At 39.1% G+C, this 14704-nt stretch overlaps 1 protein-coding gene across 1 annotated transcript in view; it reads right to left on the minus strand.

Annotated features, from left to right (window-relative positions):
• Positions 1-11641: 11641 nt before the first annotated feature.
• Positions 11642-14704, minus strand: part of LOC149794562 (uncharacterized) — a 62732-nt gene continuing 59669 nt past the window's right edge. The window contains exon 25 of the mRNA XM_089968837.1: positions 11642-14533. Coding sequence (XP_089824963.1) covers positions 14362-14533 — 172 coding nt within the window. The 3' untranslated portion in view covers positions 11642-14361. The remainder of the gene's footprint in view (positions 14534-14704) is intronic.

The following is a 14704-nucleotide window of genomic DNA, read 5'->3' on the forward strand; positions in this document are numbered from 1 at the left end:
GAAGATACAAAGCCTCCCAACTGGCACGATCTAAGTGTTCGCCGATGACTTTGACAGTAGAGGCAGAGGGAGCAGAGACAGCAGAGGTAGCCATAGTGTTAGGAATGTCACTTGTGACACGAAAACAAACAAGACGAGAATTTATATACTTTTTTCAGGAGACGTTTATTGAATGTTTCAAATATGAACAACACGAAAGACAAAAATACATAAAACCCAAATAGTGATGTACAGGAATAAAAAACACATCAAAACGATCAAAGTGGAATATAAACAAGTCTCTGTACAACATGTTTTGGGTAACCAAGATGTCCTAGGGACAGTGTGTAATGTTCTTACAGTCTCTACATGAGGTATTGTCACACAAGTGTCCTCCCGGAATGACCTTTCAGGAATGTCCATGACAGTCCTGTCCTGAAGCGAGTGGTTGTTCTCGGTGACGGGTTCTTCTGGCACCGTCACTAACACAGGTTGAAAAGTAACTTTTTTCCTTGAACAACTCTTGTGCATACTGGGCCACTTCTTGGGTCCAAGCCTCAAAACCCCCCTTTTTCCAGTCACGAACATCTGTCCAATGAGGGTGTAAGTCACAAGCTACACACACATCGTCATACACGTCTTCGGTAGCTAAAAGTTGACGAATCTTTTTTTCCTGTTGAGGTCGAGAAGTATCCAGATGAAAACGCAAGGCTTTGAGCAAAAGGAGTCTTTCGTGACCATTTAAGGCCATTGGGTGGTAAGTACTGATCGTAAAGAGTCCACAAGGAATCGGCTGGTAAACGAAATCCCAGAAAACAAGTCACTAAGACACACATCACTTGTCGACCCAAATTGAATGGATACAGCTCTTGTAATAATCGATGGTAATGATCCACGGTTTGAATATGGTCATTGAGTTCCTTCCACGGAATCTGTTCAATAACATGTGACATAATCCGTGGCATGGCAGCCTGATTTTATAGTCTCTTTGTTTCGGAATCAATACAGGTAATTTCTAACTAGACATCTTCGTTCTCCAGTAGGGAATCTAAATCTTGCATACTGTAACCGAAACGTCAGAGTTTGTCTAGATGTTTCGTCTTCCGCTAAGCAGATTCCACGTAAAATATGTTGGTAATCCTTTAACTCGTCTTCCTCAATACGTTGCAGTAGGTGAATCTCGAAGTAACCAAAATTACGAACGTTTAGTTCATTCACTAACTGAAAGTGTTCAACAATGTCTGACCACTGAAACAATTTCTGACGAATCAGTCCTCTTATACCATTCAGGTACCAGTGGTTAAAGATCTGGTGACGTAACGGATGCAACTGTTCTTTACGTTTGACTTGTATTTTGACCAGCTCTCGGTAAATGCGTTCTCTCAGCTCCACAGGGAAAGCACGAATGTTCTCTTGTAAAGTATCCATAAACAGATTATGGTAAGTTACTTCAATGTCTCGGTCCCACTAAGGGTAAGTAATGACAATTCGGTGACCATCGAGCGTGTTCTACGTAGGCCGAATCTTGCGGTTCCCAGTGGTGAAGTGACACACCGCAACTGAAGCACTTGACTTTATCTCCTTCGCCCAAGTAGAAAAATCCAGCTCTGGCTAATTCTTCGGGGGTCGGTCCTCCCAGATACTTAGGCCATTTTCCTTTGAACGATTGAAGACGATTTTCAAAGTCGCAGTATTCCGACAAACGCACAGGAAACGAATATTCGTCTTTCACAGGTTCGTTTCGATGAGGGTTGGGTGACATGAACAGGAGTTTGCTCAGGGCTGGATGACATCCGTAGGGAGGTAAACGTGAAGGTCGACATTCCCCTTTAAAACGAAACCCAGTAAAGTGTCCAAGAGGACGAGCGGTATCGCTTTCGCATCCCTCAGGTTTGACACGCACAGCATCACTTTCCATGATAGGGGTAGTGAGACCACAGTTCCCACGATACTTTACGGCATCGCTAAGGTCACAACGTATAGCATCGTACCCATCGCAAGGCTCACAATCGCATTCCACTTCCGAAGCCCCACACTTGAATTGTGCCTGTCTAAACTTGTTTCGTGTTTCTCTGAAAGAATTCATCTTGTTCGCTTGGTCTTGGTAGTCCAAATGAACTATCGATCTTGCCTAGGGTTCCTTTTGATATACAGACCAATACCGACGTGTCCATACGGCAACGTAAAGTGATTGGGAAGTCTCACTCGCTTCTGGTACACGATTTGATAGACTTTTTCCAAGGGTCGACTGACGATGTGGTGAGTGGGTAAACGTACAATCTTGTTCGGTTGATAGGTGGTCACTTTAAAGTGTTCATCTTTTCCAGTCTGCAAGGCTTCTTTCAGTACCCCAAAGTTCACCACACGACTGGTACGATAATTCAGAGTCAATCCTTTCACTTTACACTGCGTGTGCACTTCTCCTTGTTTGTCCCGGTATTCGTAACCGTAATTTTTAGGACCGCCACTGGCGAAACTTAGAATCTTGTCGTCGGGATGCTCGTCTGTCCAGGCTCCTAAACGGTCTCCTTCGATGTCAGGGTGCTGTTGACTCGGGTGATGGATGTAAATGCAACTGTCTGTGTCAAAGTACAGGACACGTTCCCCTAACAGTTCTAAAGCTTCGTACAATTTTAAGCGAGCATGAGCTGTCACGTAAGCCGCAATGATGACATTTCCAAAAGGGTCGTCTTGTACAAAGTCCAGATCTTCTTCGTAATTGACCAAGATCAAATCCTCACGAACGACGTCCACGTGTTTCATGTATTTGGTTTTGTCGTGAATCATCTGGAAGTAGCGGGAAGGTTCTGTCAAATATTCCGTCTTGGGTAAATACGGTCGTTGTGCCATTTTACCCCACAAGCAATTTAACATCACTTTGGCAAACGATCGCCTGCCTTCGTTTTTCTCGATGTGGTCTAAAGGAATACCTTCTTGTTCATAGTATTTCTCTTTGAATTTTAGTTGGTCTTCGGAAGTGTGACACCAGGAAGGATAGCCGCTGGCTTCTTGCTTCAGTTTCAAAAAGGCATCCACGTGGTCGGCGAAAATGCCTTTCTGCGTGGGGTCACCTTTGTGGTATTGTTGTGTCTTGGGAAAGTGACAAATTTCGTACACTTCTAGCAGTTGGTATCCCATGTCCAAAGCTTTGAACAATTCTACGCTGACCCACGTCCCCGTCAAAGCCCGTTCTTCCTGGATGTGCTGACAAGGCTGATCTTGGTTGCACGTTTCGGCACAAGTACGGCACAAAGGAAACATCAGTTTGCCTTGGCAATGGTGAGGTAGCACGGGATGGTGCAAGTCCATGGGAGGCAAAACTTTGCACTTGATCAGACCTTCGTATTGTCGAATGTTTTTCAGGTCGATGTGTTCCGTCAACAATTGCGGGTGCCCTGCAGGAAAGTGACAATATTTGCACACGTAGGGATACAGCGAACACAAGTCCAAGTATTTGATTTCTTCTCCTTTCTCTTCGTCGGCTTGGTACAGCAAACAGGTGGCATTGGTTCTACCTCCGTACAAACTATCCCTTGGGTTCAGCGGGTCCATGAACTGGTAACTTTCCACGAGGCGTTTAAATTCGGGATCGATTTGCAAACGGTGATCGTACTTGTGTTCCCACATTTCCACCACTTGGTATCCTTGCTGTTCTAACTTTAGGCGTCGCTGACAAGTGTCCTGGTACAAGTCTTCCATGGTTCGCTGTAAAAACTGATTTTTAGTGCTACGATCAGGGTAACAGACGGGACATCCGTGAAATAAGCAACCGTTAAACTCGTACACGATCTTGGGGTTTTCTAAGTCCCAGCCATCTACCGAATACGTTCCGATGGTCTTTTCGCCTCCTCCGTTGCGGGCATGCTGAATCCATTTGTCTTCCTTGTCGCACAAGTAATGTAACCAACGTAGGGCTTTGACCGAGTATTGACGTTTGACATAGTTGGTCGTTTGAGGACTGATGACAGCCACGGTGTTTTCAGGCATGAATCGTTGCCGGTACACTAAGGAACACGCTTTGGCAATGGTGCAAGCTTCTTTCAAAGGATCGACCCCTCCGTGTTCCATGAAAAGATCTCGAAATTTTCCACAGCAACGCCGTAAAATGTCCACATCGGAACGACAATACTTTAACATTTCTTCCTGAAAGTCGAAAGGGTCCGAGGTGTGAGCCTGGTACCAAATGTAGAAAGCTTCTCGTTGTTCGGTACCCATGTTGTCGGGGTCGTAATAGTGAGCCTCAGGCAAATGGAGTAGAACGGCGTGTTGATTGGCTTCCGTATTGAAAAAGTGAGGAAAATAACCTTTAGCCATTTATGTCATTCCAAACGTTTTAGGCATTCGACTCAAAGGCATGGCCAAATAGCTCATCGAATCTTTAAACTGCACTTGTCCCACTTGCATGAAAATGATTTTGGCTCCGTTCAAAGTCACTTTAGGACGTTCGATGCCTTGTTCCGTATAATACCTCAAAAGAAACTGTCCATCGTATCCGGAGAAGCCATCACTATGGCATGACGATGACAATCTCCGTAACGTTCGATGTCCTCTTGGCTCCACGCGTTGTCGATGGGGTCTAAGACCCATTGGGCAAAATCGGCTAACGTGTTCGGTCCTCGAAAGATTTTTTCACGCCCTCCGGGAATCTTGCTGCATTGAGGGCAATGACTGAAGATAGGTTCTTGAATGTACTTCTCGCACGCTCGATGAGCCACGCAGAAATTAGGAATGTGAATGCCGGTCTCTTGCATGCATTCGAAATCGAAAAAGATGAAATTGCCTTTCTTCTTGTGACCGTCCTCTTTCTCTGGTGGGGGTTGGTATTTTTGCACGTATCATTGGTGTTCCATATCCACGATGTGATGACAAATGTGACATTTTTTTTTCCTGAACATACGTGTGCCTTGGCACTATTGGTACGTAGGCCTTGTCCACACATAGGGCACAATCTCAGCAGTTGACAAGCGCATTTCTGCTGTGAATCTTGCGTCTTCAAATGTTGTTGGTAACAGGTAGGACTGACAAACGTGCGCAGACAAGCAGGACAATGCACTGGTCCTTCGCTCAGACAGGGTGGAGAGGCCAAACATCCTGAGCATTTCAATCCGCAATGTTTGTGTTGCTCTCGATTGTTATAGCTACAGTCACATTTCTCACAGTAATAACTGTATCGCAGAAATGCAGTGATACTGGTAATGGTATCGAAATGGTCATCGTGATAATAGACATGAATGTATTTTCCGTCCTTAAAGTCTTTCCCTCGAAACAACAGAGGTCCGCGCACTTCTTGAGGGTGCACTTTCAAGGTGTAGCGTGGAGCTAGGGCATCTTGCAATTTTTCCATCTCAGGAATGCCACAGGGTGTGTCTTTGGGCAAGTCGGCTTGATGTAACAGGAGTTCTGCTTCGTTTCGTTGTTTGGCTCGGTCCGATTGTCGAATAGTTTTCCAGGCTCTTTTCCATTCTGTCGTGTCGTTCTTGTTGGCATAGGTTCGTCCCACCACGATGGCTCGGGCTAAACACATCTGGTCTTGAGAATTGTGAATTTGGACGAGACTCTTTTTGGTGCTGCGAAGGTCGTTCACCAGTAACACCTTATTGCGTTGTCCGGTCCCTTGAGGAGGAGAGACGTGGGTCATGTCCAGTGTGGCTTTTCCATCGGTGATGTCAAACTGGTCATTAGGTTGTTGCACGTGTTGAATCTTGTCCATGACTTTGGAAGCAGTTAGTTCTGTGGGTCTATTGAACTCGATCCAAACAGGGGATTTCAAACCGTCGTGTTGTATGGAAAGTCTCAAGCGATCGTCTTCTTTGGGTTGACATTGTCGCTTGAGTGCGGTGAGCAAAGAATCCCACACCCCAGTGATGAACCCTTCTGCTTTCTCTAACGGTACTTCAGACTTGAAATCTTTAAACTTCACCGAGTATTTGTAAGCCGTGGTTCTAAATTTTCTAGAGGAGCGCTTTTCCGTCTCTCGAATGGAATAGTACTTTTCAGGGTTGACTAAGGGTGGTGAACTTTGTTTAGAGGGTTCGAATTCTGGTTCACTCATGTCCTCTTCAAAATCACAGGCATGAATTTGTGCCAAGACTTCAGCCCTGGTACGACGCGATAGATCACGTTTCTGCCTCTTACTTTCTTCTTCTTTCTTCTCGAATGAATAGGATCGTTTCATCTTGAGTGCAAAACGTCAAATGACTCAAGTTTAAACACCATAGACTAATTTATAGTCATAGCAGACCAGCGTATATTAAAGGGTGTGTCTTGTCCTTTCACTATTCATTTCACTCTCAAACCGAGCACAACGATGGAAGAGATTAGCCAAATCGAACGTTTCATCAGAGCTTTGAGAGGGGTCATTAGAAAATTCTCTTCAGACCAGCCGACGGACTACTCTCCTTCCTTTCAAGATAAAAGTCAAGATACTTGCTATATCTGTCGAAAGAAAGGGCATTGGTCTTCAGAGTGTCCAGACCGTCAAAAAAGAAAAACAGGGGCTAGAAAAGACAAAAGTCAAGATACCTGTTATTATTGTAAAGAAAAAGGACATTGGTCTCCAGATTGCCCAAAAAAGAAACAAGAGGAGTCCGAAGAAAAGAGGGATTCTTCAGAAGAGAGGGATTCTTCAGAGGAAGAAAGCAGCCAGGTGAAGAAAAAGAAACAGGAGAAGAAAATAAGAAGGGAAGAAAGTGAGGAGGAAGAGGAGGAAAAGACTGTGACGGTGAAGAAATTGAAAAAACAGAGAGAGTAAAAAAAGAAACAGAAGAAGTGAATGTACTTTCTAAAGTGTTTTGTTGTGAATTGTGAATTGGATTGTAACTATTGAGAAAAGAATACATTAATTATATAAGGTAAGTGTCTTTGAGTTTTGATTTTAAAATAAGAAGCTACACTCACGCACTCATATACACGTACTATAGGGGTAAAATGGGTTGATTTTTTTTTGAGTTATTGGCAATTGAAATTGTATTTCTTTTCGAGAGACGTGGGTGGCCCTGAAAAGGGCCTTTGGTTTTTTTGGTGTAGGGGTGAGTTTAAGCAATCAACTTTAACTGCCTTAAGCCTTTGCCACGGCCGAGGCCTACTTCTGATGATGATGATTTGGTTGAAATCACTAAGGGTGGTACGGTAGGCTTAATCACAGGGTTGGCGTGTTTAGCTCGGGAAGGTCGTATTCTCTTCGGTCGTGATAAAGAAGTCTGATACATTTGTTTCATACTTCTTAACTCCGCTAAAATGCCCAACAGTACCGTGACGGTTTGATTTTCACCCTCTTGTTTCATTGCTGCTACTTCTTCTTGTTGTTGTTTTTTTCTTACCTCTTCTTGTTGCTGTTGCTGTTGCTGTAGGAGAAAAGCTTGTTCCGCTTCCTTTTGTAGTTGTATAAATTTCTCCAATTCTTCTTTCTGTCTCTGTCTAAAATTCTCCACTTGCGGTAATGAAGAAGGAGGCGAAGGTTCCGGAACAAATTCTTGCGAGGTAAGAAAATCCACAAAATCCCAATTCACCTCTTCTGAAAGTAAGTCCGGGTTCAATTGGGCAGTCTCCACTGCTGGTGCACCCCAGTTAATCGTTTTCTGAGTTTCCGTCATGTTGAATCACTGTCGCATAGATTGACTGCACACAGGCGCTAGCGAATCTATATAGACCACGTGACGTCACAGACTGCTTTCTTCGGATTGGATGCGGGCTGACTGAATTTTGTCACGCGTGTTTGGATTGGTCAATGAACTCAATCCGTTTCAATCCTTCCTCTCCCTATAAATAAACGCAGTTCAGCGCAATCACTCACCTGTTCTCGGAGCCTCAAGATGTGGACCGACGTTCAATCTTCCACCCTTGTGTCAACAATGATGTTCAGGACGGACATACCCATGTATGTCCGATCCAAGTGGACTGTTGTCGATAGGACAGATACTAGTCTATGGATGAGAAGAGTTTACATAGAAAGACAAGGATGCCTCAAGAGGGTACTTGTGTATGGACCTGCAGTTAGAAGGAGTTTAAGAAGAAGAAGATGTGACAGATGCCGTCTATGTTAATATTAACATAAAACCAAGGGCCCTTTTCAGGGCCACTCCTATTTCTCGAAAAGAGACTGACTTTCCATTGTCTACCCTTTTTTCTTTAAAAAATAGGGTTCCCAACCCTATTCCATTTCCTCTTGAGGCTCAACAGGCCCAAACGTCTTTTTCTTCCAATGTTAAATTCCATTGAGGCTAAACTTGCCCAGGCTTTTTTGCCCATGTTAAATTTCCATTGAGGCTAAACTTGCCCAGGGTGGTTAATGTTAAATTTCCATTGAGGCTAAACTTGCCCGGGGGGGGGTCTGTAATGCTAATTCCCATTGAGGCTAAACTACCCCCCCATACTACTGATGTTGGCTCAAATCCGGATCCATTTTTCCTTTGGGTAGCCAGAAAGGACATTGGTCATTCAGCACAGAATTCCATGTTCCTGACTTCCCCAATCGACTTTATGAATGTTGCAAACAGTTTAACTGTTTTCTAATAATAGTTCTACTGCTATGATTAAAACGTTTTAACATGAAAATACAATTTACATGTTTTATTTTAAAATATTTGCGTTCTGGATATATGTCTTAAGTTTTATTTGTATAGAAGCCCAGTGCTTACAATTTTCATTTTTACATACACAGAAAGGGTCTGCCCCAGAGAATTAAGTCAGAGAAGAACAGTAAGGCGAAAAAGGAAAGCAAAATCGGTTGGAAATTCTTCGTAAACAGTGTGGATGGACGAAGGAAGCTAATTAATATATTGACGGTGGTGTAATCTTTACAGAAGCATAGTTATCGATTGTATGTTGCATTACAATGCAGGTATTCAGCTAAAAAACATCAACAAAATCTAATCAATCTGAGCTATACGCTACTGCCAAGCTGTATAAATACAAAACAGCAAGCACATGAAAAATAAAACAATAGCATTGTATTACAATCAATATGCCTTGAACGTAATGCAATACAATCAGGTTTTGAAGGTAATAAATAGGGAGGGGGAAATTAAGATATGGGTGGCTATTGGGTACTGGGGGTATAGATATTTTTAGGGTTTATTTATCTTGGGCACAATGTCGAGCTATGACCTTTATATGTAAATAAAATGGAGCCTGTATTACATAGAGTACATATTTAGAATACAAAAGTAATCGTATTATGTGAGAAAACATAGAAAGGTTTTATATTTATCAACACTAATTGTATGCTTTAATAAAATACTAAGGTAAAACTACACTTGACAAAAGTCTTTCTTTTCTTTCCTCTTCTTAATTTATTTTGATTTGATTATCAGCTTCGATCAGCTGAAATGAACCCAAAGAAAAACTTGCCAAAGTTAAAGCAAAAACACCGGTGCTATGAAGCGAGTTTTAACATGAGGATGAATATTTGCACTGACTTTTAATACATTGTTTTATGCGAGTCCGAATTTATTGTTGTAATAGTTAAATCACATGACAAAACAACACTTTCTCAATAATGAATGGATTCGATTTTGATCTGATTGCATTTTAACGCAGTTTCCTTTCTGCACTGGGTACGAAACTATAAAGGATAATCAAACAAGTGAGATTCTTATGTCTGTATCAATCATTTGCCTTATGACATGAAAAAGTAACACCAATATCCATATTGTTTTCATACAGGCTGTTCATTGTGATGAATGCAATTACCGAATCAGACTGGAGTAAAATGTCTTGCACAATGACACACCATGGTAGATGGCTAGCAATGTGCACTAAAAGTAGTATATTCTGAAAGCGATCTCATTCTTGGATTATTTCTTCAACCGGTTTTAGTATAATATTGGTATCACGGTAGCCTGCTTTTAATGTTATAAACCGTGGAAGAAGAACCCGGGAAAACCCCAGAGGGAACCATCGATCCACGAGAAGCTACTGGCAAGCTTTCTCATGTACCCACATTGGCCGAGCACGAGACTCGAGCCCACGCAGACAGGTGAGAGGGCAGTGATCCGTAACGGTGAGCGCTTTAGACCAGTCGGCTACTCTGGGTACCCGGAGTATAAGGTTGAAACAAAGTTTTAGTTTTTACTGCACAAATCTACTCAACATTTGTAAATCTCAATCATGGTTAATTTGAATATATTGCATGATGCAAAGATTATTAAAACTTGACATTGAATTTCTGTTCAAGATATTAATAAAAGCGTTTAATTATACAATAATGATAATAACGTATGACCCATTTCTCGAAATTAAAAGAAACTCGTCTTTGGAATCATTAAAATTACTTTAAGCTCCAACAAAATAGTTTGCAGATTTAGATTGTCGCCATAATATTACCTTATTGTTAACAATTACGTCAAAATAAATTTTTGACCAACAACTTCCGGCAACTAAATGACAATCTGCTAAATATCTAGATTTGTCTTCATTGCTGCCTGGATTTTATCATTCCTCCCTTGTAGTACTTGAATTTGTCATATTGCTATTGGAGAAGAGGAAGGTTTCGCTTGCGGTAAAGGGCACGAGAGTAGCGTATGCATACTATCTAGGAAACAATATGTAGAATTGATAAAGATAAAATATATAAATTTCTGGGGAAAAAAGTTTGATGTTTATGCATATACATTATTATTATTATTATTATTATTATTGTTGTTGTTGTTACAAAGAAACAGATATCAATCTTCACAAGATTAGAGTTATTAAGGCAACAACAAACATATATTTTAACCCGAAAGTATTGTTCACACACTCTAGTACTGTGATAATTAGGTGATAAAATGTTTCTCTAGCATTGTCCAAAATTGAGCGTACGATAGTTAGATTATATATATATATATATATATATATATATATATATATATATATATATATATATATATATATATATATATATATATATATATATATATAAAGATATATATGTAAAGCTATTCTATGATACTGGTTTCGAGGAACACAAAAACGAAAAATAAATAATTAGATATTAATCTCTAGGTGATTAATTCTATAATGTGGTTTCCCATTTTTAATCTGTGTAGACTCAGATATTTGTATCCTTTGTCTTGGACACTTTTTGAGAATTGCCAACAAAAGGTGATATGTTCTGATGTCAGCCTGTCGTTAAATCGTTGCCTAAACTTTTTACTGTGTCTTTTGGGAGAAGATAGCCAAGAAGCTAGTTCGGGGCTTGTGCTGTTTCAGGTTTTGAAACTAGTCTGGCAAACGGTAACTTGCTGGCTCTAACCACTTTATTCACCATCAGACATGACCATAGCACTTGCGATCAATTCCTTTCTCTGACTACGTTTGTTGAAGACGATTTTCAGAGAAACCTTAAAACTGAATTTGTTTTCCTTGATTTAACAGAAGCATGTGACACGGTCTGGCATACTGGGTTGTTGCTGAAAATGTATAGAGTATTGCCGCGCTAGATAGCTGAGACAATCAAACCGTTCTTTCGCGACAGGCGCTGGATAATGCACATCCGAGAGAGCGTTTGCTCGTTAAGGCGTCAGACTAACGGACTCCCACAAGGGTCTGTTCTTTCGCCAAGTTTGTTCAATGTCTATATCAATGACTTACCTGTAACACAGTCACGCAAGTTCGTGCATGCAGATGATATTGCTAAAGGGTGTGAAATCTAATGTTTAGGAAACACTATAATTATTGAGAATTTGGACAATCAGTTTTTAATATTATACAAAGCCTTTAAAAGCATTGCAATATGCATGATATATGGTGAGCTTGAAAGAAAACTATTTAACATTTTATATTAAGTCTAGAATGATTGGACGTTTATCTCAATAATAAATACAGAATATATACTATTTCTAAACGATTATATAAAGTATTTGGAGCAATTTTAATGATTTATATAACTATAAATATGTTTCTTCCATTAACAAGTATTAATTTATGTTGGTCGATACTATCTTTGCTACCAAATTTCAATCAGTAAACACAAAGCTGTTAAAGCCGGTATCGCGAACACATTGGATGATTTGTACATACAGGAATGGAATGTGAACGGATGTGAATCGAGTAATATAAATTATTGTACTTAAAACAAGACCAGAACATTTCAAAGTACCATGTATCGCTTCAGAAAAAGGAATAATTCCTCTACTAAAATTTTTTAAGACACGTGCCCATAACTAACTATCGATATAACACTGGGAAAATATATCATATAAGGACGGAATACCTAATCTATCTGGAATGGCAAAAACGAGGGATACGTTACATTATTTTCTTGTCTGTCGATACTGGCTCCTTTTTTTACATTAGATCAGTATTTGATGATGGTTCGACAACTACTCTACACAAGAAATAAATCAAAATGTATGACGTTTTCTAGTAAAATAACGAACATATGTCTTTAATTGTTAATCTGTTATACAGGAGATGCACTTTTTATGCGGTATATACGTAAAATGAAAAACAAATACGATAATTAAAAAGATATTTGTGCTTATACTCCAACGACAAAAAAGCATGTTATCAACAGTTTACAAGCAGTAGGGTAAAGGGTTTATATTTACTAAGTGAATTAAACAAGTTTATTAAATTGATTTTTCTATGAATGTTAATAAGAACAATTAACAGAAGCCGCCTCTACTCAACATTTGAAGGATAAAACGTAAGGCAGCCATTCCGTCTGATGTACGTACTTCTCTAAACATACATAAGCCAGTTCCTACCGGAAAATGAAAACTGTCAAATATGACAAAACTAATATCCAATGCAGTTTCTAAAACAGATGTAATTAAAGTATATACAATATCATCAGATCTTTTACATAAATTTATACTGTTTCTTCGTTGTATGGATTAAAGTGCTTTCTTCTAGTCAAGTCTAAGCAAGTTCTCGAAATAACTGGATAAGTGAAAACTTATGTGGGATAAGAGAATGTTTCATTTAGTGGCTGTAAATAAATTTGGTAAATATTGGTATATTTCTTGTAAAAATGGCAAAACGGTTAAGCATGTCATCACATCAGCACGAACAAGGTTTTGTTTTAATTAAACTTTGTAGGGTTTGGTGTAGAAGGAAAACAATGTGTCACTTTTACTTCTATTCCACCTTTGGGGACAAGTTTTGAATAGTAAAAACAAATTGGTTGTTTTGAGAAGTAATCTTGTCATATGCTCTATTTAAATCATTTAAGTATTCATTTATCAACACCAATACCCATATTGTAAAAAATACTGAAAGGCATAATTCATTCTTATCACATGTCAGCATTAAATAATTATTGTTATTATTATCATTATGTATACGACCCAAATTAGTATTGTGTATATGTGATATCTAAGGTTTTCAAGAATACAAAACAAATTTGAAAACACTAATATTCGGTATAGTATCGGACCACTAATTGTTTCACAGCCAGGACACCACTCTAAAGGGAGAGGGAATACACATTTGAGTTTTCAATTTTTTTGAGCTGCATGCGTTGTCTGGCAAATAGGTGTATTTTTCATGATAAACTTCACAATTTTCAGTCTCTGTATTATAGCTGACAACGTTCTATTTGCATTTATTTTTTTGTATCATGTATTATATTTCCTTCTGCTAAATATGATACGAACCATTGTTGCGAGAGTCGGTTACTAGGTACAAAGCTGGCATCCCCAAGATTAACACCACAAGGGATAAGAGGACGACACTGGAAATTTGTTGTATCGGCTTTTTCCCTTTAATATCACCTGCAAAGCTACCTGATATCCTGAAAAGCACTTTTCGTACTCGCAATGTAACTTCTTTTTTGTCCTTAGTAATTTGGCATAATGTTGGCTGGATGAGTTGATTCTTTGACGGTATACCCTCTAACTATTTTAAACATTTTAAAACAATTTGTCATATGACATGTTCCTATAGATCCAATTCTCATATTTTATGAATTACTTGTGATATCTATTACACTGTTCACAAATAATTTCAGACTTTGAATTTTCGTTTAAAATTCCATCAAAGTAATTAATTTAGTTCTTTGTTGCTCCCATGCACATGTAATAAATTCAGTACATTCTTTATAATCAGATATATCCAGAAAACGGTACTTTCTTTTTGGCGTTACCATGGAATTGAATTTGACAAATATAGTACTATTATATATTTCCATAGTCAGCAAAGCTTAACATAGCTCATTAAAATGTATGAGTAGATAAAGTTAGTTGTTTTCTTTCATGAATTTACAGCATCGTCATTGCTCAAATAATGATGTTTTACTATCATAAGAAAAATAACACGACTTTGCATGTAAAGACGTAAAACAGATGCATTAGTTTTTAGCCTGTACATTTGCACAGTAATCTAAACTTAATTTTGAATTTCAACTTAATTTTGAATTTCAACTTAATTTTGAATTTCAACTTAATTTTGAATTTCAACTTAATTTTGAATTTCAATATCGGTCATGCTCTGGATGCTGGATATTGTTAATTCTCTCTGTAGAATGGTGACCTCCCTTGACAAAGATTTCACCTTTTCTACATTGCCATGTATCTCAGTATCATACTTTCCATGCACAGCTGGCTTCACCTTTATTGTAGTCTTTCGCTTACTGTAAATTAAACAACTGAATTAGATGCATGTCATAGATTATGTTGATATAATTATCTCAACTATTTTGTTTTCTCTCATTAACGTCATTTCAGCAGAGTCTATGCATTCAAGTAATACGTTGCAGGACATTAAATTGATGAAATTGTTTAGTTTGTATTAACATATTTAC

This window comes from Sinohyriopsis cumingii, chromosome 8, assembly GCF_028554795.1.
Source record: "Sinohyriopsis cumingii isolate HCF-2022 chromosome 8, ASM2855479v2, whole genome shotgun sequence".
NCBI classification, from domain to species: domain Eukaryota; kingdom Metazoa; phylum Mollusca; class Bivalvia; order Unionida; family Unionidae; genus Sinohyriopsis; species Sinohyriopsis cumingii.